The 24,182-nt window shown below is 52.7% G+C and overlaps 3 protein-coding genes across 5 annotated transcripts; 1 reads left to right on the top strand and 2 right to left on the bottom strand.

The window, feature by feature from the left end:
- The first annotated feature begins 648 nt into the window (after positions 1-648).
- NAALADL1 (N-acetylated alpha-linked acidic dipeptidase like 1) lies at positions 649-10,302 on the top strand. Its single transcript, XM_057729237.1, has 18 exons — positions 649-848; positions 935-1,107; positions 1,190-1,311; positions 1,695-1,817; positions 4,195-4,478; positions 4,583-4,687; positions 5,406-5,491; positions 5,632-5,751; positions 7,476-7,561; positions 7,645-7,708; positions 7,794-7,861; positions 8,110-8,201; positions 8,283-8,373; positions 9,116-9,197; positions 9,282-9,455; positions 9,529-9,616; positions 9,727-9,819; positions 10,116-10,302. The coding sequence occupies exons 1-18, from the start codon at positions 649-651 to the stop codon at positions 10,300-10,302; spliced, it is 2,238 nt and encodes a 745-aa protein (XP_057585220.1).
- Positions 10,303-10,776: 474 nt separating this feature from the next.
- SAC3D1 (SAC3 domain containing 1) lies at positions 10,777-13,372 on the bottom strand. The gene is made up of 3 exons (XM_057728223.1): positions 13,240-13,372; positions 12,468-13,048; positions 10,777-11,384 (listed from the first exon to the last, which is right to left on the bottom strand). Exons 2-3 carry the CDS (start codon positions 13,039-13,041, stop codon positions 10,882-10,884), a joined length of 1,077 nt encoding a protein of 358 aa, XP_057584206.1. The 5' UTR covers positions 13,042-13,048; positions 13,240-13,372; the 3' UTR covers positions 10,777-10,881.
- Positions 13,373-13,770: 398 nt separating this feature from the next.
- Positions 13,771-23,037, bottom strand: SNX15 (sorting nexin 15). 3 transcript variants are annotated; one of them, XM_057727781.1, is made up of 8 exons: positions 22,845-23,037; positions 19,967-20,002; positions 19,625-19,745; positions 18,155-18,270; positions 17,884-18,052; positions 17,443-17,586; positions 14,630-14,887; positions 13,771-14,336 (listed from the first exon to the last, which is right to left on the bottom strand). In XM_057727781.1, the coding sequence occupies exons 1-8, from the start codon at positions 22,941-22,943 to the stop codon at positions 14,230-14,232; spliced, it is 1,050 nt and encodes a 349-aa protein (XP_057583764.1). In that variant the 5' UTR covers positions 22,944-23,037; the 3' UTR covers positions 13,771-14,229. The 3 variants fall into 3 exon arrangements, with proteins under 3 accessions (XP_057583764.1, XP_057583766.1, XP_057583765.1); XM_057727783.1 differs by lacking the exon at positions 14,630-14,887; XM_057727782.1 differs by lacking the exon at positions 17,443-17,586.
- Positions 23,038-24,182: the final 1,145 nt, after the last annotated feature.

The raw sequence follows: 24,182 nt of genomic DNA, 5'->3' as shown, positions 1-24,182 counted from the left end.
ACTCAGCATTTTAAGGTTTCCGATGAGGCAGGAGTGGCTAAAATGTACTGAGTTCCCACTACGGGCCCAGCGCCAAGCTAGACATTTTTACAGATGTGGCCTTGTTTAATGAAAACAGCACCACAGTTTTGTGAAATCAGTTCTATTATCCCATTTTACAGCTAAGAAAACAGGCTCCGAGAAGCTAAGTAAATTGCCTAAGGTCACACAGCTCATGTCTAGCAAAGGATGGGATTTGGATTTAAAACTCACTCAAGTAGCCAGGGTTGCATGTGCTGGAAATGGAATGACACCAGGGAAACAGAGGCAGGGATGGTGAGCAGCACACCCAGCCCTGCTCTGGAGATAGGGGCTCTGAGTTCTAGTCCTGCCTTTGGCCTCTTCTATTGGGAGACCGTGGATGAAACTTTGTCCCTCTCCAAGCCTCGGTGTCCACGTATGGATATGACGCCCCTTGGAGGTCTCTTCCAGGTGAATGTTGCAGAAGTCGAGGCGGACAGGAAGAGCTCCTGGCCCTTCCTGCAGGACACTCCCTTTCTTTCCCTGCCAGCTGGTGGCCAAAGGGCAGGGCCACCTATCAGATAATGGTTAACTAGAGCTGACACCCCATCTATAAGGGGCCACGCCAGCTGGTCGAGATACCACAGGATGCAGTGCGTGAAGGTGCTTGGCGGGGTGGTGGGGGCTGCTGCCCTCTTGGGGCTGGGGATCATCCTGGGCCACTTTGCCATCCCCAAGGGGACTGACTCGCCAGCCCCCAGTGCCTCAGCCCCCCAAGACCTGGATCTGGAGATCCTGGAGACCGTCATGGGACAGCTAGATGCCAACAGAATCCGGGAGAACCTTAGGTGAGAGGCCTGCCTATGTGCCCCTCCTGTCTGCCAGAGGCCCCTCCCTGACCCTGGGCCCACCGCTCCCTCTGCCCACCCTGCAGAGAACTCTCTAAGGAGCCGCACCTGGCCACCAGCCTCCGCGATGAGGCACTGGTGCAGCTCCTGCTGGGGCGCTGGCAGGACCCAGAGTCGGGTCTGGACTCCGCCGGGACCTCTGTGTATGAAGTGCTGCTGTCCTTGCCCAGCCAGGAGCAGCCCAACCGTGTGGATGTCGGTGAGGTCCTGCTCTGGCTTGGGGATGCCTGTGGGCTGGGGGAGCTGCCGGGCTCAGCCCCGACACTGCCCTCTCTCCACAGTGGGTCCCACCGGAGACATCCTCTTCTCCTGCCAACGAAGTGAAGAGAACGTGACTGGGGAACAGGGGGACCCCAATGTGGTGCCACCTTATGCTGCCTATGCTCCCCCTGGAACCCCTCAGGTGGGCCTGGGACACTCCCTCCCCACTGCCATGGCCCAGCTCCCCCTGGCTTCCACCCCAGCAACTCCCATTCTGACCCAGGGGCAGTTGAAGAAAAGTGCCTCAACTGAAGAAAGTGGAATGTACTCATTTCCACACTCCTACTACTCCTTTTTCCCATCGCTTAGTCATTTAACAAACACTAATGGGCCCTGTTCAAGGCCAGGCCTGATACAGGGTACCTGGACACAGAGCACAGAGGAAACCAGATGTGATTTTCTCTTGGGGAGCTTATAAGCTCTGGGCGAGGTGCAGGGACAGAATCTAAATCATTCATCCTGCCCTTCAGCCTTCCCCCTTCTTTCCTGGGCCTGGCTCTAAGGGTCATCTTCTTTTGGGAACAGGGCCTCCTCGTCTATGCTAACCAGGGCTCGGAAGAAGACTTCATGGAGCTACAACGTCGGGGCGTCAAACTCCAAGGCAGCATCGTCCTGACCCGCTATGGGGGTGTAGGACGTGGGGCTAAGGTAAGGGGCTGGGTGGGGAAAGCGGAGGCAGTGGACAGGATGATGTGAGGGGGAGGGGATGGAGCAGTGCTGAGGGGTGGGCCACGCCCTGGGCTCTGGGCAGGGGAGGGCGAGGGATGCCTTCCATCCACCATGGCCTGCTTTGGGACTCTGCCCAGCCGGGCTCTAGCCCATTGATTGGCCCAAAGAACACTTATGTGCTGTGTGACCTCGGATGCCTTCTCTAACCTCCCTGAGCCTTGGGAAATAAAGGAAACCGGCAAATTTTTCAGCTTTGATATTCTGGAAGTCTCAGTCCTCCTGTGAAGTAGTTCCGAATATTCGACTTCAATCCCTCCTGTAGTCCCCTCCCCCCCAACTTGCTTTTTCTCAATACAACATTTTGACTGAGGATTACATCTCTATGGTTTTAAAACGTTTATTTACGTATTTATTTGAAATATAAAAAGATATAGAGTGGGAGTGGGGACTAGGGAGTTCGTGTTTAGTGGGTCCAGAGTTTTAAATACGCAAAATGAAGAGAGTTCTGGAAATCAATGGAGATGATGGTAGAGCAATAACGGGACTGTACTTAATGCCACTGAACTGTAAGCTTTAAAATGGTTAAGATAGTAAATTTTATGTTATGTGTATTTTTATCACAATTTTAAAAGAAGTAAAAATAAGTAAGTAAGTAAGTAAGTAAGTAAGTAAATAAATAAATAAATAAAAGAAGTGCCCATGATAAGAGCTGGGGGGAAAAAAAGGAAAGAAATGAGAAGAAACGAAAGGGGAACAGGCGTGGTGGAATTATACAGATTCTGAAACTTCCAGTTCAAAAAAGAAAGCACAGCCTCCTCCTCACTGGGGAGGACGCCCACGCCCTTTCTCTCGAGGTGTGCACCTCTGCCTTCTGTCTTAACCAAACAAACTGTTTCTCTGTGTGCTCTCCCACTTGTTGCGCTATGTCTCTAACAATAAACTTTGTGCCTGCTTTTAAAAACAAAAAACAAAACAAAACAAAAAAAGAAAGCATAGAATGAAAAAGTTTTCCCATAATGCCATCCTCCATAGAGGTAGCTTTTTTTGTTTGTTTGCTTGTTTATGGGATATCTATCTAGAGTTTCTCTGGGAAGAAGAACATATGAAGGTATATTCTTATTTCCTTCTCTTTTTATATAAGAGTAGCATACAATACCCACTGTTCTGAGCTGTGCTCATTTCATCCTAATATATCCTAGAGGGAATTCCTTAGTGGTCCAGTGGTTTGGATTCCTAACTGCCACTGCAGGGAGCACGGGTTCAATCCCTGGTCGGGGAACTAAGATCTCGCAAGCCATGCAGCCCAGCCAAAACAAAAAATACAAAAAACAACAAACAAAAAACACCCTGGAGATCATTCTCAATTGGTAATAAACTCTGTCCTTGATCCTTTTTTTTTTTTAATGTACTGTTTTTGTTGTCCTAACATATATGTAACATAAAGTTTACCATGTTAACCAGTTTCTATTTATTTTTTAAAATAACTTAAAAGAGTATTTTATTTATTTCTTTGGCTGCGTCAGGTCTTAGTTGCAGCTCGTGGGCTTAGTTGCCCTGTGGCATGTGGCATCTTAGTTGCCCGACCAGGGATCGAATCCTTGTCCCCTGCATTGGAAGGCAGATTCTTAACCACTGGACCACCAGGGAAGTCCCATTAACCATCGTTTAAATGTATGATGTAATGGCATTAAGAACATTCACATGCAACCCTCACTACTATCCATTTCCAGAATGCTTTCATGGTTCCAAATGAAACTCTATACCCATTAAACACTAACTCCCTCATTCTCCATCTGTAGCCCCTGCTAACCTCTATTTGACTTTCTGTCTCTATGAATTTGCCTATTTTACATACCTCACATAAGAGGAATCATGTGATATTCGTCTTTTTGTGTCTGGCTTATTTCACTTCGCGTAATGTTTTCAAGGTTCATTGATGTATCAGCACTTCACTCCTTTTTAAGACTGAGTAATATTCCTTTGCACTTCATATACTAGGTTTTGCTCCTCCATTCATCAGTGATGGACAGTTGGGTTGTTTCCACCTTTTGGCTACTACGAACAGTACTTATATGAACATAGGTATAGGAGCACATCCTCGTTCTTTTATACAGCTGCATAGTACTCCACTGTAGGGTACCTCAGTTTATTTAGTGGCCCCACTGATGAGCATTGCCTATGCTAAACAGTCTTTCACTGTCTCAAGCAGCACTGCAACAAATGACTGTGTAAGTATCATCTTGCTGGTGGGAAAACAGACCTGTCCTGGCCTCCACAGTGAGGGAGAGAGGAAGAGGAACAAGATGTGTCCCCTTCTCGCCCCTCCCCTAAACACAGCCTCCTCTGCCTCCTGCAGGCTGTGAATGCCGCCAAGTACGAGGTGGCTGGGGTGCTGGTGTACACGGACCCTGGAGACATCAATGATGGGAAGAGCTTGCCGAATGAGACCTTCCCGTACTCCTGGGGTCTGCCTCCCTCGGGGGTGGAGCGAGGCTCCTACTTTGAGTATTTTGGGGACCCCCTGACTCCTTACCTGCCAGCCCACCCCTCCTCCTTCCGCCTGAACTCTGACACTGTGTCCGGATTTCCCCCAATTCCTACCCAGCCCATTGGCTTCAAGGATGCAAAAGTCCTTCTCTGGTGAGCTTGTGCCTTGGGACCTCCTGCCCACTCTCCAGTGGCCCCCAAATTTCAACCCCCACACCTGGCCCATTTGCTCTGATTGGCTTCTCCCTCTTCCCCAGTAACCTCCAGGGAACCTCAGCCCCGGATTCCTGGCAGGGAGCACTGGGCTGTGACTACAAGTTGGGGCCCGGCTTCCGTCCGGATAGTATCTTTCCAGAACACAGGTGAGATGGGGCCCCTCCTCCCCCAACATCCCTCTTCTCTTCCCATGTTATGCTTCCTTGACCCTGGGTTTCCTCTCTGCTCACTGCAAGGCCTGGCCTTTCCCTTTCTCCTCTCTCCCAACCCCTCCCTGATTCCAAAATATCTGTCTTGTCCTTGGGGAAGGCTGTGAAACGGCTGCGTGCCCCGCAAGGCCGTGTGGGGGCCCCCCCACCTCATCTTGGACCTCCATTCTCCAGCCGCCCCCTCTCTTAAACACACCAAGCTCCTGCCCAAAGCAGGGCCTCTACACTTGCTGTTCCTGCTCATGGGAACACCCTTCCCCAGGCTCCACCTTTCCTGGCCAGCACCAACCTCCCCACCTGCCACCAGGTACCTTGTCAGTGTCCTCCCAAGCCCCTTCACCGCCTGTAGTTGTTCACTTTCTTGGGGTCTGTCTCCCTCAGGAGAGGGAAGCCATACGAGGGCCGGGTCCATGTCTGTCTCAGTCATCGCCCAGAGCCTGGTACGGTGCTGGCATACACTAGGTATCCAATAAGTGAGTACAAAGGAGAATTGGAATCATAAGATCTGGGCACGAGCCTCGCAGCCTCTCCTGGTACTTCCCGGGAAGTGACTTGGCCAGGTCCCTTTCCTGCTCTGGGCCTCAGTTTCTCCTATATTGGTGGAGGGGGGAGTGGGCGGTGCCAAGACTCCTGTCGCCCCTCTATGCTCCCCCAGCAAGGTGAACTTGAGTGTCCACAACCGCCTGGAGCTGCGGAACTCCTCCAACGTCGTGGGGATCATCCGCGGGGCCGTGGAACCCGGTGAGCGCCTCCTCCCTGCTCCTTGCGCCCCCAGGACCCGGCCCTGCTCCGAGGGCCCCTGACCACGCCCCCTCTGCCCAGCCGGGCTGCCCCGCCCACCCTCGCTCCTCTCGAGTTTCTGACTCTGCTCCTCCCGCCAGACCGCTATGTGCTGTATGGAAACCACCGGGACAGCTGGGTTCACGGGGCCGTGGACCCCAGCACTGGCACTGCTGTCCTCCTGGAGCTCTCCCGTGTCCTGGGGACTCTGCTGAAGAAGAGTGAGCGGCCCCCCTCCCCTGGTCCAGGGACTCTCGCCCCAGGAGGTCACCTCCAGCCCAGTCTTCTCTGAGATTTTGGGCGTCCTGTTCCCCCTCCTCTCTCTCATTCTCTACTGCCCACTTGGGCGAAGCCTGAGGGCCCTGGGGGCAGGCATGCATGGACACCAGCCCTGGCCTCGCTCCAGTGGCCCAGTGTGGTACAGGGAATTCCTGCAGGACCTTCTGAGGGTCTCCAGGGCCCCCCTACTGAAGCGAGGCCAGGGCAGTGTCCAGGCTCTGCCCTCGGGGAGTCTCAGCCCAGTTGAGGCAGGGGTGACAGACAGTTGTGAACTCAACAAATACGTCCCCCATGCCCACTATGAGCCAGGCCAGTTCTAGGCACCGGACATCCCCCAGTGAATACCAAAGTTCCTGCCGTAATGACAACTGTGAAAGATGCTCTAAAGAAAAATATCTACCGGGCTTTCCAGATGCAAGCCAGAGCTCAGGGAGGCGGCATTTCTCAGAGAGGGTGGGAGTGGGGATCCAGGTGGAGGGCACAGCAGGTGGGAAGGAGCATCTGGACCAGGAGGCAGAGCTGTATATTTCCTAAAAATCAGGACATTTTCTCCCATAACCACAGTTCAATGATCAGAATCAGGAAATGAACAGTGTTGCCAATTGTTCCGATAACTTTTAGAGCAAAAGAATTTTCTGGTCCGAGAGCCAGACCAGGATCACATGCTGCACCCGTAGTAGTTGCCAATAGTTTCTTAGCTGTTCTTTCTTTCATGATCCTGATATTTAATTTGTTGGCCGTCCCTCACTTTGGGTTTGTCTGATTAGATTCAGGTTATGCATTTTGGGCAGAAAACAGTTTGGGAATTTTTCACTGCAAGCATGTAATCATTTTATACTTAAACATTTTTTAGATAAAACAAAAAGATGAGGAATGATCAAAGGGGACTGAGTTGTAGCCAGAGATGGGAGCACAGCCAGGAAGATGTAGTCCCATGGAGAGCGAGGGGGAGTCTGAAGGTGGTGAGGGGCAAGCAAGGACCTCAGAGGCTTCCGGGAGGTGGCTGAGGATGGTGGCAAGAGCAGCGAGGGCACAGAGACTGGAGATGGAAGCCAGGCTGCAGGAGGCTATGAGAAGCACTGTGCGGCATTGGCTAAGCCCCTGGACTCTGGAGCCAGACCCTGGATTTGAACCCTGGTTCTGCTGCCTACCAGCTGTGTAACCCTGGCAAGTCATTAAACTTCTCTGCGGCTCAGTTTCCTCAATGGAGACAATCATAGTTTGTCCCTCAAGACGTTGTCGTAAGGATGGGCTCAATATGGATAACGCTCTATGGAGCATGTGAACGTATTATTGCCAAGTGAAGACAATTAGGAGCGCGTTTTGCATAAGATGCTTGGAGGAGAGAGTTGGGGGACCTCTTTAATCAGCATAGCCAGAGAGAAGAGTGGGGGCAGGGCATCCTGGCAGAACGGACCACCTGACGGAGGGAGATGGGTGTTGAGGGCAGTGCTGCAGGGTGTCACATCAGAGGAGGGGCACTGGTAAAAGGAGGACAAAGCCTCAGGGAAGGCTTGGCCAGGGAGGTGCCAGGACTTACCTCCAGTCGAGTCGCCTGTGCCCCGCCCATTCCAGCCCTCCCTCCCCTCCACATCCCCAACCTTCCCCCTAAGCCATCTCAGGATCCGGGGAATCCTGCCCTCCAGCCCTTTATCTCCCTCCCCAGGCACCTGGCGTCCTCGCAGATCTATCGTGTTTGCGAGCTGGGGTGCAGAGGAGTTTGGGCTCATAGGCTCCACAGAATTCACGGAGGTGGGTGAGCCCCGCGGCTAGGCGCTCGAGGGGATTTCTGGGGCGGGGCAGCGCGGGGCTGACATGGTCCCGTCCACCTGCAGGAGTTCTTCAGCAAGCTGCAGGAGCGCGCCGTGGCCTACATCAACGTGGACATCTCGGTGTTTGGTATGACGGGCCTCTGGGCTGGCTCGGGGAGGCGGGAGACGAAAGGGCGGGGCCCGAATGGAATCTTTCTCGGATCCTCTCACAGCCAATGCCACCCTGAGGGCTCAGGGGACGCCCCCGGTCCAAAGCGTCATCTTCGCCGCCGCCAAACAGGTGGAAGGGGGCGGGGGTGGGAACTGGGCAGGGAGGAGGACGGTCGGGGGCGGGGCTACACGGGGGTAGGAGGAGCTGGAGCTGGTACTTATTACAGGGTCCGGGGGTGGGTGAGGCTGCGGGGCTGACCTTGTAGGACCCGCAGGACTGTGCGTAGGCTGGAGACTCGGGTGGGCAGAGCGGAGGACCCGCCTGGCCGTTGGGCCTAGGGAGGGGCCAGCCCGCAGACTAGATTCCCCTCCGCTCAGATCCCCGCGCCGGGCCCCAGCAGTCTCAGCATCTATGACAATTGGATCCGATATTCCAACCGCAGCAGCCCGGTGTACGGCCTGGTCCCCAGGTGAGCCCAGAGCCGGGATGGGGACTCCGGGCTGGTGAGCCGGCCCAGCACCCTTCAGCCTGATCATCTTCCTTCCCGCAGCCTGGGCACTCTGGGGGCTGGCAGCGACTACGCACCCTTCGTTCACTTCCTGGGCATCTCTTCCATGGACATCGCCTACACCTATGACCGGGTAAGCGGGCACCTCTCCGTCCCCCAGCCCGGTACCTTGTTCCACCAGCCCCCTCCTCTCCTTTGCGCTGCTCCAATGCAAACTGAATCTGGCTCCATCACTCAGTAGCTCTGCTACCTCAGCCCAGTTTCTTTGAGTATGCTTACCCTCATCAGTGTTATTTTATCAAATTTAAGATACTACTGAGGATAAGATGCGCTGTTATGATATGTACTATTCGGGAGGAAAAAAAAACCCCACTGTCAGTTAGTTGCAGGATGACACTAACTGTAATAAGCATCCTGATTCCAGAGATCTTAAAATGTGAGGGAAAAAAAAGTTTATCTCAGAACAGATTAAAGAACAATATAAAACAGGGGTAGTTTGAAGGTGAAATGATATAAGGGATGCAGAGTGCCCCGTCTCCTGGTTTGATGCTCCAGAATGCCCTTTGTCCCCTCCACGGCCACACTGCTCCTGAGTGGTGGAGCTGAGATTTGAATCCTCTTCTCTGACTGCAAAGCCCCAGGTTCTTCACGTGAAACAGGAAACTGGCACCTGACCCAACTCTGCCACTTATTAGCTGTGTGACGTCAGGAAGGTTACTTAACCTCTCTGAGCCTGTTTCTGCCTCTGTAAAGTGGGAATCCTAGAACCTTCCTCATAGATGTGGTGACAACTGAATTGAAATAATGTTTCTATGTTGTACACCTCCTTCCACTTCCCATCCCAAGCTTGTCACCTCTGGGTCTTTCTCCCCCAGAGCAAGACCTCAGCCCGGATCTACCCCACCTACCACACAGCCTTTGACACCTTTGATTACGTGGACAAGTTTTTGGACCCTGGTGAGGATGGGGGCAAGGGGCTTCCTGAGGCTGAAGGAGAATGGGCTGAAGACTGAGCCCTGGCCTTGTCGCCCTCCCTGCAAGGTTTCAGCAGCCATCAGGCCGTGGCCCGGACCGCGGGTAGTGTGCTTCTCCGGCTCAGTGACAGCCTCTTCTTGCCTCTAAACGTCAGTGACTACAGCGAGACCCTCCGCGGCTTCCTGCAGGCTGCCCAGCAAGAACTCAGTGGCCTGTTGGAGCAGCATGGCATCAGCCTGGGTACGGAGCCCCTGACATTGAGGTGTGGGGAGCCCTGCACCTCCAGGGCTAAGATGCTGGCTGTTCCCCACAGGACCTCTGGTGACCGCAGTGGAGAAGTTTGAGGAGGCAGCCATGGTGTTGGGCCAACACATATCAGCACTGCAGAAGGGCACCCCCGAGTGAGCAAGGGCTGCAAGCAGGTGTCTGGGAGGGCGGCATCCAGGGCAGGGTGCAGGCTGGCAGCTGGGCTGCTGGCTGTAGGGTGACCAGAGGGTCCTGTCACCTCCAGCCCCCTGCAGGTGCGGATGCTCAATGACCAGCTGATGCTCTTGGAACGGACTTTCCTGAATTCTCGAGCCTTTCCAGAGGAACGCTACTACAGGTGAGCCTGTCCCGAAGCTCTTGGGAGGGGCAGTGAGATGAGGCTGGACAATGGACATCCGCTGCGAGAAGAGAATGGCCGTTTTGCTGACCTTCAGAGCACAACCCAGTCCCTTGAGACAGTGGGGGAGTCAGGCTCAAAGGAGGGGAGGCAAATCGGTCAAGGTCACCCTGGGACTAGAACCTACATCTCTTCCCACCACCAGTGGAGAGGTGCTTTTGTGCCTAGCTGTACACAGAAGCTGTTCCATTCCTGGGCCCTGAATGACCCTGATCCTCCCCCCTTTCTCCCAATAGCCACGTGCTCTGGGCACCCCGCACCGGCTCTGTAGCCACGTTCCCGGGCCTGTCCAATGCCTGCTCCAAGGCCACGAACACAGGCCCTGGATCTGCAGCCTGGGCTGAGGTGCAGAGGCAGCTCAGCATCCTGGTGGTGGCCCTGGAGGGTGCGGCAGCCACCCTGAGGCCTGTGGCTGACCTCTGACCCTAGCCCTCATTCTTCAGCTCCCAGCCCCACCCTTTACCCTAACCTTTTCCCACTTGTTTTCTTTGAGTGTGTCCCCATCTCCCCCTGATGCTAGGAAAGGACACGACCACAGGACCCTCGCAAACTTCTGAGGCAACAGCTTGGGGTCCCACCAGTGTGGATGCTTGAAGGAAGTGACAGGCCCCAGATGAAAATTTCCCTCTTCCTGACTCTTGGTGGGCAGAGGGTAAACAGGAGACAAGGATGGTGGAAACGGCAAAACAACCTACTGCTCTTGGTGGTGGGTGGGTGGGTGAGGACGCATAATGCCAACCTTAAATGTCAACTCAGAGACCACCAGAGCTACCCCTCAGTGACCAGCAGGGAAACTGAGGCACAGGGTGGATAGGGCATTGCCCAATTTGGGTTCCTCTCCCTCTACGCCCCTAGCAGCATGTCTCAATTCCTCCCTGCCCTCCCCAAATAAAGCTGTTGTCCCTGCAAGACAAGTTCCTTTTATTGTGTGGGAATCTTGAAAAAAGAAACCTGAGTGCTTCAGCCCCAGTCCTGGGGCTCTGGAAGACTGCACAGCTCTCCTCACGTCACAGACCTGGGTCTGTCCATAGCCTCATCTTCCTCCTCTGCCATGACCACCTCTTCCAGGGTGCGCCCTCCAAGTTTGTTCCCTACCAGTACTTGGCAGGTCCCGGCAGGTGGCAGCCCCTCCTCAGTGTAGCGACCCCTCAGGAACACAACTCTCTCCTGTCCATCTAAGGGCAGTCCGTGGGCCTGGCACAGGTCCTGTGCCTCCTTGGGCCCATCCAGGGCCAGCAGGTGGACCATGAAGCCCAGGGGCAAAGTCTGGCCCTTAGGAGTGCTCAGGGCACGAGCGAGGCGGGCCAGGGCTCCCCGGCGGGCACGGCCCACATGGCACTGCACGGCGCAGCTCTGAAGGTAGGGCAGGGTCCGGAGCAGGCGAAACAGGCGTGCGGTGTTGCCTTCGCGGAAGGCAGAGTCGACTGCCAGGGCCGTGCGCAGGGCTGGGCAGGAACGCAGGGCAGCGGGGAGCTGCAGAACCTCGTGAAGGGCCTCCAACGAGCCTGTGAGGGCGGGAAACCTGAATGAGGACGCTGATTCCTTTTGGAGCAGACCCACTTTCCGTGCCATCCCCTTAGGTCTCCCCTTATCTTCCCGCCAACCTGCTTGGGTCTTCAGCCGCCACTTCCTCCTGCCCTCCAAAGAGCTCATCACCGGGCCTCACTCCCCACCCCACCCCACCCCATCCCTCCTGCTCTGGCCACACCCCTGCCCCAGGCCAAGCCCACCCTCCCTTCTCCTTTTCCCCTGGGCCACTTCCCAGGCCATATCAGAATTTGTTGCCAGCGGTTCCAGACCCCTTCAAATAGTCTGGGTCCTTGTAATAAAGTGAGGCAGTGTCTACAGAGGAAGGAAACAGGCCCAGATAATTTAATGACTTGCCTGAGACGGTCTTAGAGTCCGTATGCAGTAGAACTTGACCCAACCAAATCCGAGTTTTCAGACTTCCAACCCAGCCCTTTCTCCACTGCCCTAGCTGCCCCAAGATTTGGGAGTTGCCCCTGCCACACCTTCCCCTGTCCGCCTGGTAAGGCGATTTCTTTTTTGAATTCTGCCTCTGCTCCCCTTCCAAGGAGAATCATCACACTGGAAACTTGGGTCACTTTTTGTAAACTGAGGCTTCTGACCCATTAGTGGGTTGTGAAATCAACAGCATTTTATTACAGTTAAATAGAATGTATTAAAATGCACCATGCATCCATGGAAAAGATCTAGTCTTGAACCTGCTGTCTCATATATTTGTTGGCATAGGTGTTCTTGGCCGCTTTGCAACACTGACTGAACTTGGAGGCTTAAAAAAAACTTGAAAATCACTATCTAGGTCAACTGTCCCATTCCAACCCCATCCCCTCCACTTTCACAGCGAGAAAACTGAGTCCCAAAGATGGGAAGGGACAGGCCAGAAGGTCCAAGAAGGGTCTCAGTGGATCTTGTGCATTGGCCGAGACACACATTTAGGAGGCAGGGATGGGGAGGTAGCTATTGGTAAGGCTTTAAAAATTCTTCCTTTCCCGGCCTCCACTGTCCGCATGGAAGGCCGCCTGCCCCCGCGATCGATCTGCTCTATCGCAGGGACCCCGACTCACCTAGGTTATAGAGCAGAAAAAGGCTCTGGAAGGTGGCTTGGCGGGAGTGGGGCCCGGCGCTCAGCGCGTAGCAGCGCCGCAGAGAACCAAAGCCCTCCTGCACCTGGGCCTGCAGCAACATCGGGTCCGCTGGCCCGTGCGCTGTATTGGGTCCGAGCCGCGCCACCACGGCCAGCAGCACTGCCAGCGCCGTTTCCAGCACCAGCGCCGCTTCGGCGTCGCCCGCGCCCTGCAGGGCCAGGTCCAGCCGCACCGCGCGCAGCCGGTCCGCCACGAAGCTGGCCACCTCCGCGCGGGACGCGTCGGTGCGCTCGGCCACCTCGCTGGCCAGGTACCGCACGGTGGCCAGGAGCACGGACGGCGGACGCAGCTGACTCGGCGCGGGCCGGCTCTTCCCGGCGGCCGGCCGACTGTACTCCTTCACTGCGCGCTGCGGGTCTGCTCGGGGCCGCTCCCCGCGGCGCCCCGGCGCCACCTCGAAGCGGTGCAGGCGGCGCTCCTTTTCGCGCTGGGCGCGCTCGGCGGCCGGACACATGTCCAGGCACGTGCCCACGGGCAGCTCGTAGCCGGGCATGGGTGGGCTGGGGGGAAAGGATGGGCGTTCAACATCCCGCGGACAGCGGCGGCCCCCGGCCCCATCCTGCGGGAGGGCACGCCAAGGCCAGCGGAGGCTCAGGGGAGGCGGGGCGGGGCGGGGCCGACCCCACCGGGCCCGCCTCCCCGCCCTGGTCTAAACGTTCCCGCCGCCCGTTTGGCAGCTCAGTCCACTCACCGAGTCCCGTCGCCTCCCACAAATCTGCGAGCAGGCCTCCCGAGGTGCTCTGCGTTGTAGTTCCGCGTCGTCTACAGCGCTCCTCACGCTCACGCCCCGCTAAAGCCCCCCAAAATGCACCGGTGTAGTCCCGACCACTCCCATGATGCACCGGTTTGTAGTCCCTTCCGCAACCAATCGCTTTGTAGGAGAGGCGGAGCAGGAGTGGGGCCACGCCTTCCCAGGCTCCAGCCCTCTGATCCGTAACTGTTTGGCTTTGAACCGCCCACCGCAAGTGCGGACATCCGCTTTGGTTCCTCTTCACCCAATAACCTGGCTCAATCGGCCTTACTGTCATTCTCTTCTGTTTCCCTGGAGACTCTTATCCCTATTTTCTAGATCAGGGGTCAGCAGACTTTTTTTGCAAAGGGCCAGAACAATGAATGTTCTGGGATTTACAGGTCGCAACCAGTCAACTCTGCAACTATTCAACTCTGCTGGCATAGTGAGAAAGTAACCATAGACAACACTTAAATGAACGAGCCTGGTTGTGTTCCAATAAACTTTTATTTTTTAGACACTCAAATTCCATATAATTTTCACCTGTCACAGAATATTATTCTTCTGAATTTTTTCAACAATTAAAAAAAAGTAAAAACTCTTCTAGCTCATAGGCCTTAAAAAAAAAAAGGCAGTGGGCCATATTTGGCTGCAGGATGTAGTTTGCAGACCCTGGTTCCAGATGGATAAACAGGGAGCTCAGGGAAAAGAGCTGCTGCTCACGTATCAAGATGAGAGACAAGCAGGATCAGACGTGTGAATCCCTGATTCCAAGGTGGCAGGTGGGGTCAAGGAGCTGAGAATTCATTATTTTTCTCATTCTTGATCCAGTTACATACAGAAATGGCCTCTGGAGTTACAAGACCAGGAGATCAGGCCAGGCACCAGAGATGAGAAGAGGGTGGCTGGCAGTGCTGCAGCTAGAGTCCTAGGAAAGGGTCCACTCCCATCTCAGGGTGAGAGCTGGGACAGATGCAGGTGCAGGATTTCCTCTGCCCGCTTCAGGTACTCGGCCGCCTTCTTCTTCACACCCTCCCGGCGGGCAGGTGATGGGTCACCTGTGAAGACAGAATGGCTGGTCGCAGGTACCTGGATTCAGAACCCCTGGTCTAGCCCCTTACAGTTCGTAGAGCATCACCATGTGTCTTTCCCTACTCTCTGGGAGTCAGATATATTCTCCCTGTTTTACACATAAGAAAACTGAGACCACAAGGGGTAAAGAAATAGCCCAAGGTTATTCAACTGGTCAGTGGGGAGCAATTCTGATCTTTGCGTGTTTTTCACTTTCCGTTCCCTTCACTGCACCATCCAGGACCCCAGGCTTGACCCTCCACCCTCCAGTCCTGCTCACCAGGAACTCCCTGAAGTAGGATGTGCACGCCGTCCCGATAGCCCTGCAAAGCTGCAGGGTAGGCACCTGCCTTCTCGTCCCGTAGAGCCTGGGTGATGAGCTCTGTGGCTTGGCTGAGATAGGCGGGGGTGGGCCCTCCTTCCTCATCCTCTTCCTCCACCTGCCCTCCGGGCTCCCAGGGCTCCTGATCCAGCCTTTCAGATTCCGCCTCCAGTGCTGCCAGCTCACTTATGTGGGTAGGACTGGGGCCTACACCTTCTGCAATCAGATATGGAGGACTCAGGCAAGAGCGGCCCTCCTTTTCCCAGGGCCTGCTGCCCATCCCCAGACCTCTCTTGCCCACCAACCTGTCCTAGGTTTTTCAGAGCCTGAGCAATCCAAAAACCACTTGTGTATAGCACACTAGCCATGATCTATTTGATTGGTGGAGTTCATGTACTTTTGTAAAAACAGCCTTACCTACCTAATTTTTTATTTACATTGAGGTATAGTTGATTTATAATATTACATAAGTTTCAGATGTACAACGTGGCCTGATTCTTCCTTTAGTAAACATTAACATTAGTTTGCGAGCTCTGGGTCACTGGTTCTACTTCCCTCCTGACTACACTTGATCTACAAATCCAAGAATTTCCTCCATAAAGTTTATTTGTTTTTTTTTTTTTTTTTTCTTTTTTGGCACACGGGCTTAGTTGCTCCGCGGCATATGGGATCTTCCTGGAGCTGGGATCGAACCCATGACCTCTGCATTGGCAGGCGGATTCTTAACCACTGCGCCACCTAGGAAGCCCACCTCCATAAAGTTTAATTGAAGGCTGCTGGACCAACTATGCCAGGTCAAGGGTAGAAATGCTCCAAGCCTTGGAATCTTAGAATAATGGATCCAGAGAATCTCAAGGCTTTTTTTAAGGTCTTACAATTTCAACTGAGGCCGGAAATGTGAAGACAATGGGTGGTAGGTATTTGCACATTCTGGAGTGAAGAGTAGGACTGGCAAAGAGATGGTGGAAGATCCCCTTCTTTTTAGCTTACACAAAAGAAGGCTAGAGATCTGGTGAATCGTTGATGAAAACTCCTTTAAAGGGAAGGTATGGGGGGACTTCCTTGGTGGTCCAGTGGGTAAGACTCTGCATTCCCAATACAGGGGGCCCAGGTTTGATCCCTGGTTGGGGAACTTTGCATGCTGCAATTAAGAGTTTGCATGCCACAACTAAAGAGCTTGCATGCCACAACGAAGAGCCTGCATGTCACAACTGAGACCTGGTGCAGCCAAAATAATTAAATAAATACAAATAAATAAATAAATAAATAATGAGGGGAAAAAAAGAGAAGGTGCAAGACTAGGAACCACCACTACACACCACTGGCCTGGAGAGGGAAGGGTGGGCCTCTCTCCAACCCTATCCAAGGGACCCCATGTGGAGACCAGAGGCCTCTTACGGGAAGGGAAGGTGACGTCTCACTTCGCAGTAGGACTAGAGCCCTCCCTGTGTTGCTAACGGAGCAGAAGACGGAAGAGTTCCTGGGACGCCCTAGTACTTGAGTTCAAGCGCCTGGTGTATGTGCTGAGGAGAGAGAGATGAGCGCCGGCTCCTCGCCTGGACAGTTCTGATGGTGAAAGGCTGGCTGGAGGTGCACACAAAGTGGAGCAAAGACAGCAGGCAGCATCTGAGCAAAGTGCACTTCCAGGCTTGGTGGGGGCAAGGATTTAGGAGTTTTTCCATGGGCCGAGGGAAAGTCCCATAAGACGGGAGCTGCCTTTGAGAAGTCTTGACAGGCTCCTGCCCAAGCATCTGGGCTCTGGGCACCCACGGGGCTTGACTGGAGCAAGGCACAGTGTCCGGCTGCCTGCCTCTCTGTGGCTGGGTTATCAGCCATGGTGACACCACTCTTGTCTTTCCCCTCCAAACCCATCTTTCCCTTCCCCAACCCTGGAGGGGAGGGAGCAGAACAAGAAAAGTAAAAGGACACTCCTCACAGATACCAGTCAGGCCTGAGCTGGTGGAGGGGGCATAAGGCTGAAAACTGGATAGGAGACTGAGGTCCTGATTGGGATCAGACCCTAGGGTGAGAGAACGCGAATGCCTGAAACTGGTCAGAAAGCTAAGGGCCTGCCCAAAAGGTCACCAAAGAATAAAGAAGGGAAGCCAACAAAATGAAACTGTTTCATAATGATCAGCCACTTACACCCCAATTGCAGTAACAGCATTAACTCGGAGAATTTGAAAACTAAAAGATCTCAGAGCCTGGGATTGTCAAGTCCCTGATCTGACAAGGAGCTCAGGACCAGGGCCTCCATGGGGTGTGCATGGAGGGGGGTTTCCAGCTCTGGTGCCCCCACATGCCAGCAGGGGCTCCAGGGGCCTCCTCTTCTGTCCCCTGAGCCCAGACCTTCACTCCCTTGACCAACAGGGCCACTTGGCAGATCTACAGCCAGATTCCAAGCTAGCCAGGAAACCCCCACCTCAGGCTTCCAACAAAGGAACCGAAACCCTCCCAGGGCAGTGTGACACCCAGCTGGTTCCCGAGCTTTCTCAGGGAGAAGATGCCATGGTGGGAAGCGGCTCACTTCCTCCATGGTTGTTCCCTGTACAGGGGCATCCAGCTCGCCATGCAGCCACAGCACCTTGGGGAGGGGCACTGCTTCTAATTCTCATCAAGGCTGCCTTTCGCCCACAGGGGGCACCTTTCTCGGATTTACACAGGCAAGGCGCAGGCCAGCTGCTGGCTATGCCCCTGCCTCTAAGGAACCCCTGCCCAGCTCCCCCACTCCCCCTGCCCCACTCCCCACCCCATTTGTCCCAACTTGTTACCTTCCTTGGAGAAGGGGTCGAAGAGGGCAAGCTCAGCCTCAGTGAGGGGGCCTCGGGCAGGGGAGCTGGACACGTCCTCGGCGCTCTCGCAGTTAAAGAGGAGATCCAGGGCCTCCTGGGCAGGGCTGGAGGGCGGGGGGTCCACTGAGGAATAGATCAGTGGGGACATTCATGCCTGCTTTTATTATTTTCCAGCTTTCAAAATGTAATTACCCTCTCACCGAATCCCTGCAGCAACCACGGGCATTCTTGGCGTTTGTACCCATTTCACAGATTAAGAAGCTATAGCCCAGAGAAGGAAAATGACCTGTGCTCAGCAGGATAGTGGCAGAGGAGCTGGGAGACACCCCAGGCTTTTCACTGAGGAGGGAGTGGTCCCCACCCTTCATACACACACGCCCTGGATCCTCCAGCCCTGGCTCCCCCTCCCACCCCATGTACCTGGCACCTCCAGTTCCTCGAGGCCCCTCCTCTCTGCGGGGAGCGGCTGGGGCAACCAGGGCTCATGAGGCTGCACCCGGGGCTCGTCGAGGGGCGGTGTGGGGATCAGAGGGGGTGGCAGGATGTTCAGGTCTCTGGACGTCTCGGAGGGCCGTGTCACCTCCCCTCCCTGCGGCAGAGAAAGACCAGCCAGGGGGAGTCACAGGACACAGCCTGGTGGGCAGGTAAGCTTCCCAGGTGCTGGGGACGGGGGAAGAGCAGGTACACATACCCGGAAGAACTCCTTGAGTTGCGGGCTGTTGTTCAGCGCGGGGATGTGCACAGTGAAGCGAAGCAGGTCCTCGGCCCCCTTTCGCCGCTCCTCGATCACCGATGCTTCAAAGCGGCCTGCACCCACCAGGACAAGGGGCAGGGACAGAACAGTGACCCACAGGGACTTCTGGTCCCCAGGCCACTTTTCCTTGTTCTCAGCAGCCCACTGCCCTCCCCGCCCCCCATTCTCCCAGGAATCTTCCTTTGCTCCACCTGGGGTGAGGGTCTTGCAAGGAGGGACCAATCTCCCCATTCATCCATTTACCAGATGGTTATTGAGCACCTATTATGTGCTAGGTTCAGAAGGTGAATGAGGAGATGAGCAAGGTCCCTGCCCTCATGGGTATTACATCCTAGACAGAGGAAAGCAGGCAACCAACAAGAATCAAATAATTTCAGGTGGTTTTGATGTGTTAGGGAGGAAAGTAAGACTCAGAGAGGGCAAGTGACTTGCCCAAGGTCACACAGCAGGTAGCCCCATTTTTACAGTTTCACTGTTCTGGTCTAGGTATTGTGCAGAGTTATTTAACTCTGGGCCAGTTATCATGCTGCCAGGGCAAGTAGCCTGATGTACTTCCCACTGCCTGGCATAATCTTCTAGCAAGGACCTTTCACTTTGCCACAAAAGAACATCTCCTGTGAGTCTAGAGACACAAGTAACAGATCAGCCCTGTGTGTAAGAAATATAATATGAGCCTCAAATGTAATTTACAATTTCCTAGACTAGAAATTGGCTAAGCCAAACTTTTTTTATTTTTGGCTGTGCTGTGCGGCTTGTGGGATCTTAGTTCCCTGACCAGGGCTCGAACCCAGGCCCACGGCAGTCGAGTCCTAACCACTGGTCCTCCAGGGAATTCCTGAGAAGCCACATTTTAAGAAAGTAACAAGTAAAGAAACAGGTTAATTTTAATTATATATTCTATTTCACCCAATATATCCAAAATATTCTCATTTGAACGTGTAATCAATATACAAATTACTGAGATAGTTTCCATTCTGTTTTCAGTGTGTACTTGACCCGTACAGCACATCTCAGTGCAGACTAGCCACATCTCTGGTACTCCTCAGCTACAGGTGGTCCATGGCTTCTGTTTCTGGACAAGTGAAGGTTTAGAGGAAACATTGGCTTGTGGCTTGGAGTTCTGGTCTGCCACTTATGGATCAAGTCCTTTCATCTCCCTGAGCCTCAGTTTCCTCATCTTGAAAATGGGGCTAATAAGGACAGGAATGTTAAAGCGTTCGACACACAATGAGGGCAGAGCAGTTTCCCCACCTGTAAAATGAGGCCATCTCTAAGGGCCTTTCCAGCTGTCTGAAACACGTCTTTGCCAGGAGTTTCAGGCCCCCGCTATCCAGCCCTCACCAGCAGGGGTCCCCTTTGCCCAGGGCTCTCTCCACCTTCGGCCTGAATGCCTGGATCAAGACTCACCAAACACCTGTGCGCGGGGGAAGGCAGGGAACTCCTCCAGGCGGCGGAAAAGGTTGCGGTGGGTGTAGGCCAGGTCTCCATGCAGCTTTCGAAAGTCACTGTACCGCTTCCAGACCACCACCTAAGAGGGACACGTGACTTGACTGGGCTGAACACCGGTGGGAAGCGACCTTCCTCACTCCCAGCCTGGCCCCAGGCTGTGTGTGCATTAGGGAGCAGCACCCCCTCCTCCCAGGGATGGGGAGGAAGGAGGGACTGGTCTCTTGGCAGAGTTGCCCCTTGTCTCTTTCCTGTTTCCAGATCTGGAATTGGGAAACGGTCCCTTCCTCCCAGGAGGCTCACCTCTTTGACATCCTCTGGGTCCCTCTTTGAGATGAACTGAGGAAGAAAGGTAAGAACCAGTGAGACCAGAGATGGACATCTGACACCCCATCACCCTGTAAAATCAGAGGATGCTCCCCCTCCTAGCCCCCTTCAGAGGGGCAGAGCACTTTGGCTACTTGTATCAAGGTGTCCCGGCTTTAAGTCTTTTAGTGTAACTGAGCAGTTTTTCTACCATGCATCTTAGTTTCTTCATCTGTCAAATTGTTACCGACCCGGGTCCTTGGACTCTTTAATCAATACAAATTGATAAGGCCAGCTGAGAAATCCAGGCAAGGCTTTATTGGGACCCATGCTGCATCACGAGGGATCAAAACCAAGTAACAGGCGCCCTTATTCACTCTCTCCGAGGAGGGCTGGCTGGTTCCTTCAGTGGGTGAGGGTAGGGGCGGGTCAGTGGGTTGGGCTGGAGGAGCGGCTTGGAGTGTCTGCCCACCCCCTTGGTGGTGCTGTGTGCAGGGATCATGCAAAGTAAGATGCTTTTGCTCCAGGCACCTCAGAAGCGGCAGTTGGTTTGTGGCCTTTTTGTATCTTCTTGTTCACAATTGCCTAGACTTTGCATGCACGCAGTTATTTTTTAGCCCCTTATAGTTTGTTTTCTGTTTGTCTAGGTGCAAGTGTAAGCACCCCCCATAAAGGGTCCAGGTCCCCTCCTGTCTCAAAATGGGAGGATCCCTAAAGGCCCGTCTAGGGAACTCCATCCTCAGCCCAACTTTTATCTCCGTTCCCTCAAAGGGCCAAGTTCCTGCATCTCCTTCTGAAACCAAAGAAACCCCAAGTTCTCTAAAGAATGGGGCTCTGTCCCAGGAGCCACCCCTCCCTTAAAGAAGGAAGCCTCTGTGCGTGAACATTCCCAGACACAGAAGAAACCCTCACTGGGATTGTGACCCTGGAAGAGCAGACTAGTGTCTGAGGTGGAAAAAAGACTCCGTTTTCATTATGTTATGTTCATAATAATTAAAAAATAACAGCCTACAGCTTGAAGTAACTTTGACAGTTTTCAAAAACATCTCCTGTTCATTATCCTAGATTCCAGGGAGGCAGACATGATTCACATGCCCATTTAAAAGATGAGGAAGTGGAGGCTCAGAGAAGGGGCGTGACCTGTGGGGGTACTGCTAGCACTGAAACCCTGGCCTTTGCTTTTCACAACAGACTTGCCTAAAATATTCTGGGTGAAAGAAACTATATTTTAAAACCACTGAGGAATATATATAGCTGACAAAGGACTCCTATCCAGAGTATACAAAGAACTCCTACAAATCAATATTAAAAAGACAAACAACCCAACTTTCCAAAATGGACAAAATACTTGAATTATCACTTTCCACAAAAGAAGATGTCTGAATGACTAATAAGATTATGAAAATATGCTCAACCTCATTTAGTCATCAGAGAAATGCTAATTAATACTCCAGTGAAATACTACACACCCACCAAGAAATGGCTAAAATTAAAGACACTGATGATATCCAGTGTTGGTGAGAATGGGAATATAAAATGGTACAGCTACTGTGGAAAACTGGCATAGGAAAGCTACACATATGTCCATCAAATGACCCAGCAATTCCCAGGGACTATGTTTTTGGTTGTTTTTTTTAAACTCTTATTTATTTATTATTGAATTACAGTTGACTTACAATGTTGTGTTAGTTTTCTGGTACACAGCAAAGTGATTCAGATATATATATAGATAGATCTATATATATATATATATATCTTTTTCAGATTCTTTTCCATTATAGTTTATTTACAAGATATTGAATATAGTTCCCTATGCTATACAGTAGGGCCTTGTTGTGCATCTATGTTACATATAGTAGTTTGTATTTGCTAATCCCAGACTCCTAATTTATCCTGCCCCCCTTCCCTCTTTGGTAACCATAAATTTGTTTTCTATGTCTGTGAGTCTGTTTCTGTTTTGTAAATGAGTTCATTTGTATCATTTTTTTAGATTCCACATGTAAATGATATTATATAACATTTCTCTTGGGACTATCTTTTTATTTATATATTTTAGACATGGGAAACGTAAAAGATTTGGGGAAAGCTCATTTTAAATATCTAGGATTCTGCATTTAAATCACTTTGAAAGTCCTTACGTTTTTTGCTGCACTTTAATAGTTATTAATGCACCAGTTTAATAGTTGCCTACTTCAAAATGGTAAAAGTACAAAAAAATTTACAGTGAAAAATCTTCCCCAGTTTTTGTATATCATTGTATAAGTATTCTGTTATACTGTTTCTATTTTTATTCTTTTCATGATTTCCTCCACGTCTCTATATAATATGCTTATAACGTTGTTACAACGTACATACATCAACTTTAGTCTTTATTGATTTCCTGCTATTTGAAGAGACTCCTTAATTTCTTTTGAACTCTATGAATTTTTAGTCAAACATAAGCATTATTTTTTGAAAAATTAAAAGTAATTAAACTCCTTAAAGGAATTTTATGTAAATATCAAAGAAACCAAGAGACAAAACTTACTCCAAGAGATTGAAGAACTAACCAATAGTTAGGTTGAGCCAACGTTTTCATATTAACTTAAAGAAATTCACAGCCTGATGGCCAGATGCCACGCGTTGGGCGTGGCCACCCACACCTCGCGGTCTCGGAACTGCTGTCACGCCCTTTTAAAAGGGCAAAGCCCTCCTATGGCCCCGCCCCTTGATGGCTGTAGACGTAAACTAAAGCGCTACCGCCACCTCCCCTTAAAGGGGATATCCGTTTCTGTCGTCTAAAATGGGAGCTTCCAGCAGCGTCTTGCCTTAAGGTAAAACACGGCCCCCCTCTCTCTCGTTAAAAGGGTAAAGTCGCTGCTGGGCCCCACCTCACCTGTGCGGTCACTTTATACTCGGTGTAGCCCTTGGGGTGGGTCCGGGGGTCGGAGACTGTGTAGTGCCGCAGGAAGTCGTCCTTCGCCTGGCGGGACATGGCAAAAGAGCTGGAGCGGAGCTGACCGCCGGCCTCCGCCTCCTCCACGCCGCCCCGCCCCCGCCCCTCCAGGTCAGTCTCCGCCAGCCGCCGCCTCTCCTGGGCCTGCGCCCTTCTTCCTCGGGCTCAGGGAGCTGGTCGCAAGTGACAGTGCAATACTCGGCCAGGGCGCTGGGCCAAGGGATCGTCTGAAAAGTTCTCGGTTGTTGGGAAAGCAGGAACTAGATGATTTGAGAGTAAGGGTTGGGGAGGCTGGATCACTCAGGTCTCCTTAGAGATAAGCCCACCCCATGCGATCGTTGACCCTCATCACATATCTCCTAATGACCTCTCCTTCACTCCCCAATTTCCTTCTTTCATCCATCCACCAACTTATACCGTGCCAGACATTGCCAAATCATTTCCCGTCTCCTTCCCTAGGATTCACTAAATTCATGTTTTCTGGAAGGGTGGGGAGAGCAAAAAGAACTCCAGAGAAGTACAATGGTGTCATGGGTTCTGAAGTCATGCCTCTTACCAGCTGCAAGAGTTTCCCTTAAACACTGGAGCCTCAGCTTCTCATCTCTAGCACGGGGATGTGTATAATAGAATCTACTGCAGTGGATGTTTCTCTTTTTCCTTTGTTGGTCTGTCCAGCATTCACCCCTGCCTCTTTCTGTTAGCACCATAGCACCAGATCTTTAGAGGTAGTTTGCCAGTATGTGCAGCCCTCCATCCTCTTAGCCCAGAATCCAAAAGTGCCAGCTCCTTTCCTTGCCCCAGGTCCCAAGTGGGGGGTGGGGGACTCCCTCTTGAAGCCTTGAATTTTGAGTGAGGGATGGAGGGCACAGCGCCTGGCAAGGGGACTAAGTTGTTCCTTGAGTACAGTGCTGGCTGTGGGTTTGGCTGCCCAGCCTTTGCAGCACTCTGTTTTCTGAGCTTGGATGTCCGACCTCCATCAAGATGCCATGAGTTCCCAGTATCCTTCCAAGAAAGGTTCTTTCTGCTGAAGGCAGTAATCTGTCTGGGCAAACCATCCAGGACCTTGACTGATAGCACACCACCGGGTTGTGAAGCTTGATTGCGATGGCATGGGTGAAGTGGCTCATGGCCACTCGTTACTGGAACTCAAATGAGTGGGCACTGTAACTCCAGAAAGAAATACAAAGCAAACTCCCTAATCCAACTCTTGGGAGCGTGAAAACAAGGTAATTCATCCAAAAGGTGTTCGGGAGGAGGCTGGGATGGGGTGGTGTCCCC

Source organism: Hippopotamus amphibius, chromosome 3 (genome assembly GCF_030028045.1).
Source record: "Hippopotamus amphibius kiboko isolate mHipAmp2 chromosome 3, mHipAmp2.hap2, whole genome shotgun sequence".
Taxonomy (NCBI): domain Eukaryota; kingdom Metazoa; phylum Chordata; class Mammalia; order Artiodactyla; family Hippopotamidae; genus Hippopotamus; species Hippopotamus amphibius.
The sequence above is the reverse complement of the archived record's forward strand: the minus strand, read 5'-3'. Positions and strand labels throughout refer to the sequence as shown.

Bases quoted from the DNA above. Each gene is read 5' to 3' on its own strand.
- SNX15 (XM_057727781.1), bottom strand. From the start codon at position 22,943: ATGTCCCGCCAGGCGAAGGACGACTTCCTGCGGCACTACACAGTCTCC. The intron at 17,587-17,883 runs GTACATGGGGTG...TCTATTCCTCAG, and splicing joins CGAGGAACTGGAGGTGCCAG to TGGACCCCCCGCCCTCCAGC. The intron at 14,888-17,442 runs GTAACAAGTTGG...ATCTGATTGCAG, and splicing joins CGACCCCTTCTCCAAGGAAG to AAGGTGTAGGCCCCAGTCCT.
- SAC3D1 (XM_057728223.1), bottom strand. From the start codon at position 13,041: ATGCCCGGCTACGAGCTGCCCGTGGGCACGTGCCTGGACATGTGTCCG. The intron at 11,385-12,467 runs GTGAGTCGGGGT...CCGCCCTCACAG, and splicing joins TTTTCTGCTCTATAACCTAG to GCTCGTTGGAGGCCCTTCAC.
- NAALADL1 (XM_057729237.1), top strand. From the start codon at position 649: ATGCAGTGCGTGAAGGTGCTTGGCGGGGTGGTGGGGGCTGCTGCCCTC. The intron at 5,752-7,475 runs GTGAGCGGCCCC...CTCCCTCCCCAG, and splicing joins GGGGACTCTGCTGAAGAAGA to GCACCTGGCGTCCTCGCAGA. The intron at 9,456-9,528 runs GTACGGAGCCCC...TGTTCCCCACAG, and splicing joins GCAGCATGGCATCAGCCTGG to GACCTCTGGTGACCGCAGTG.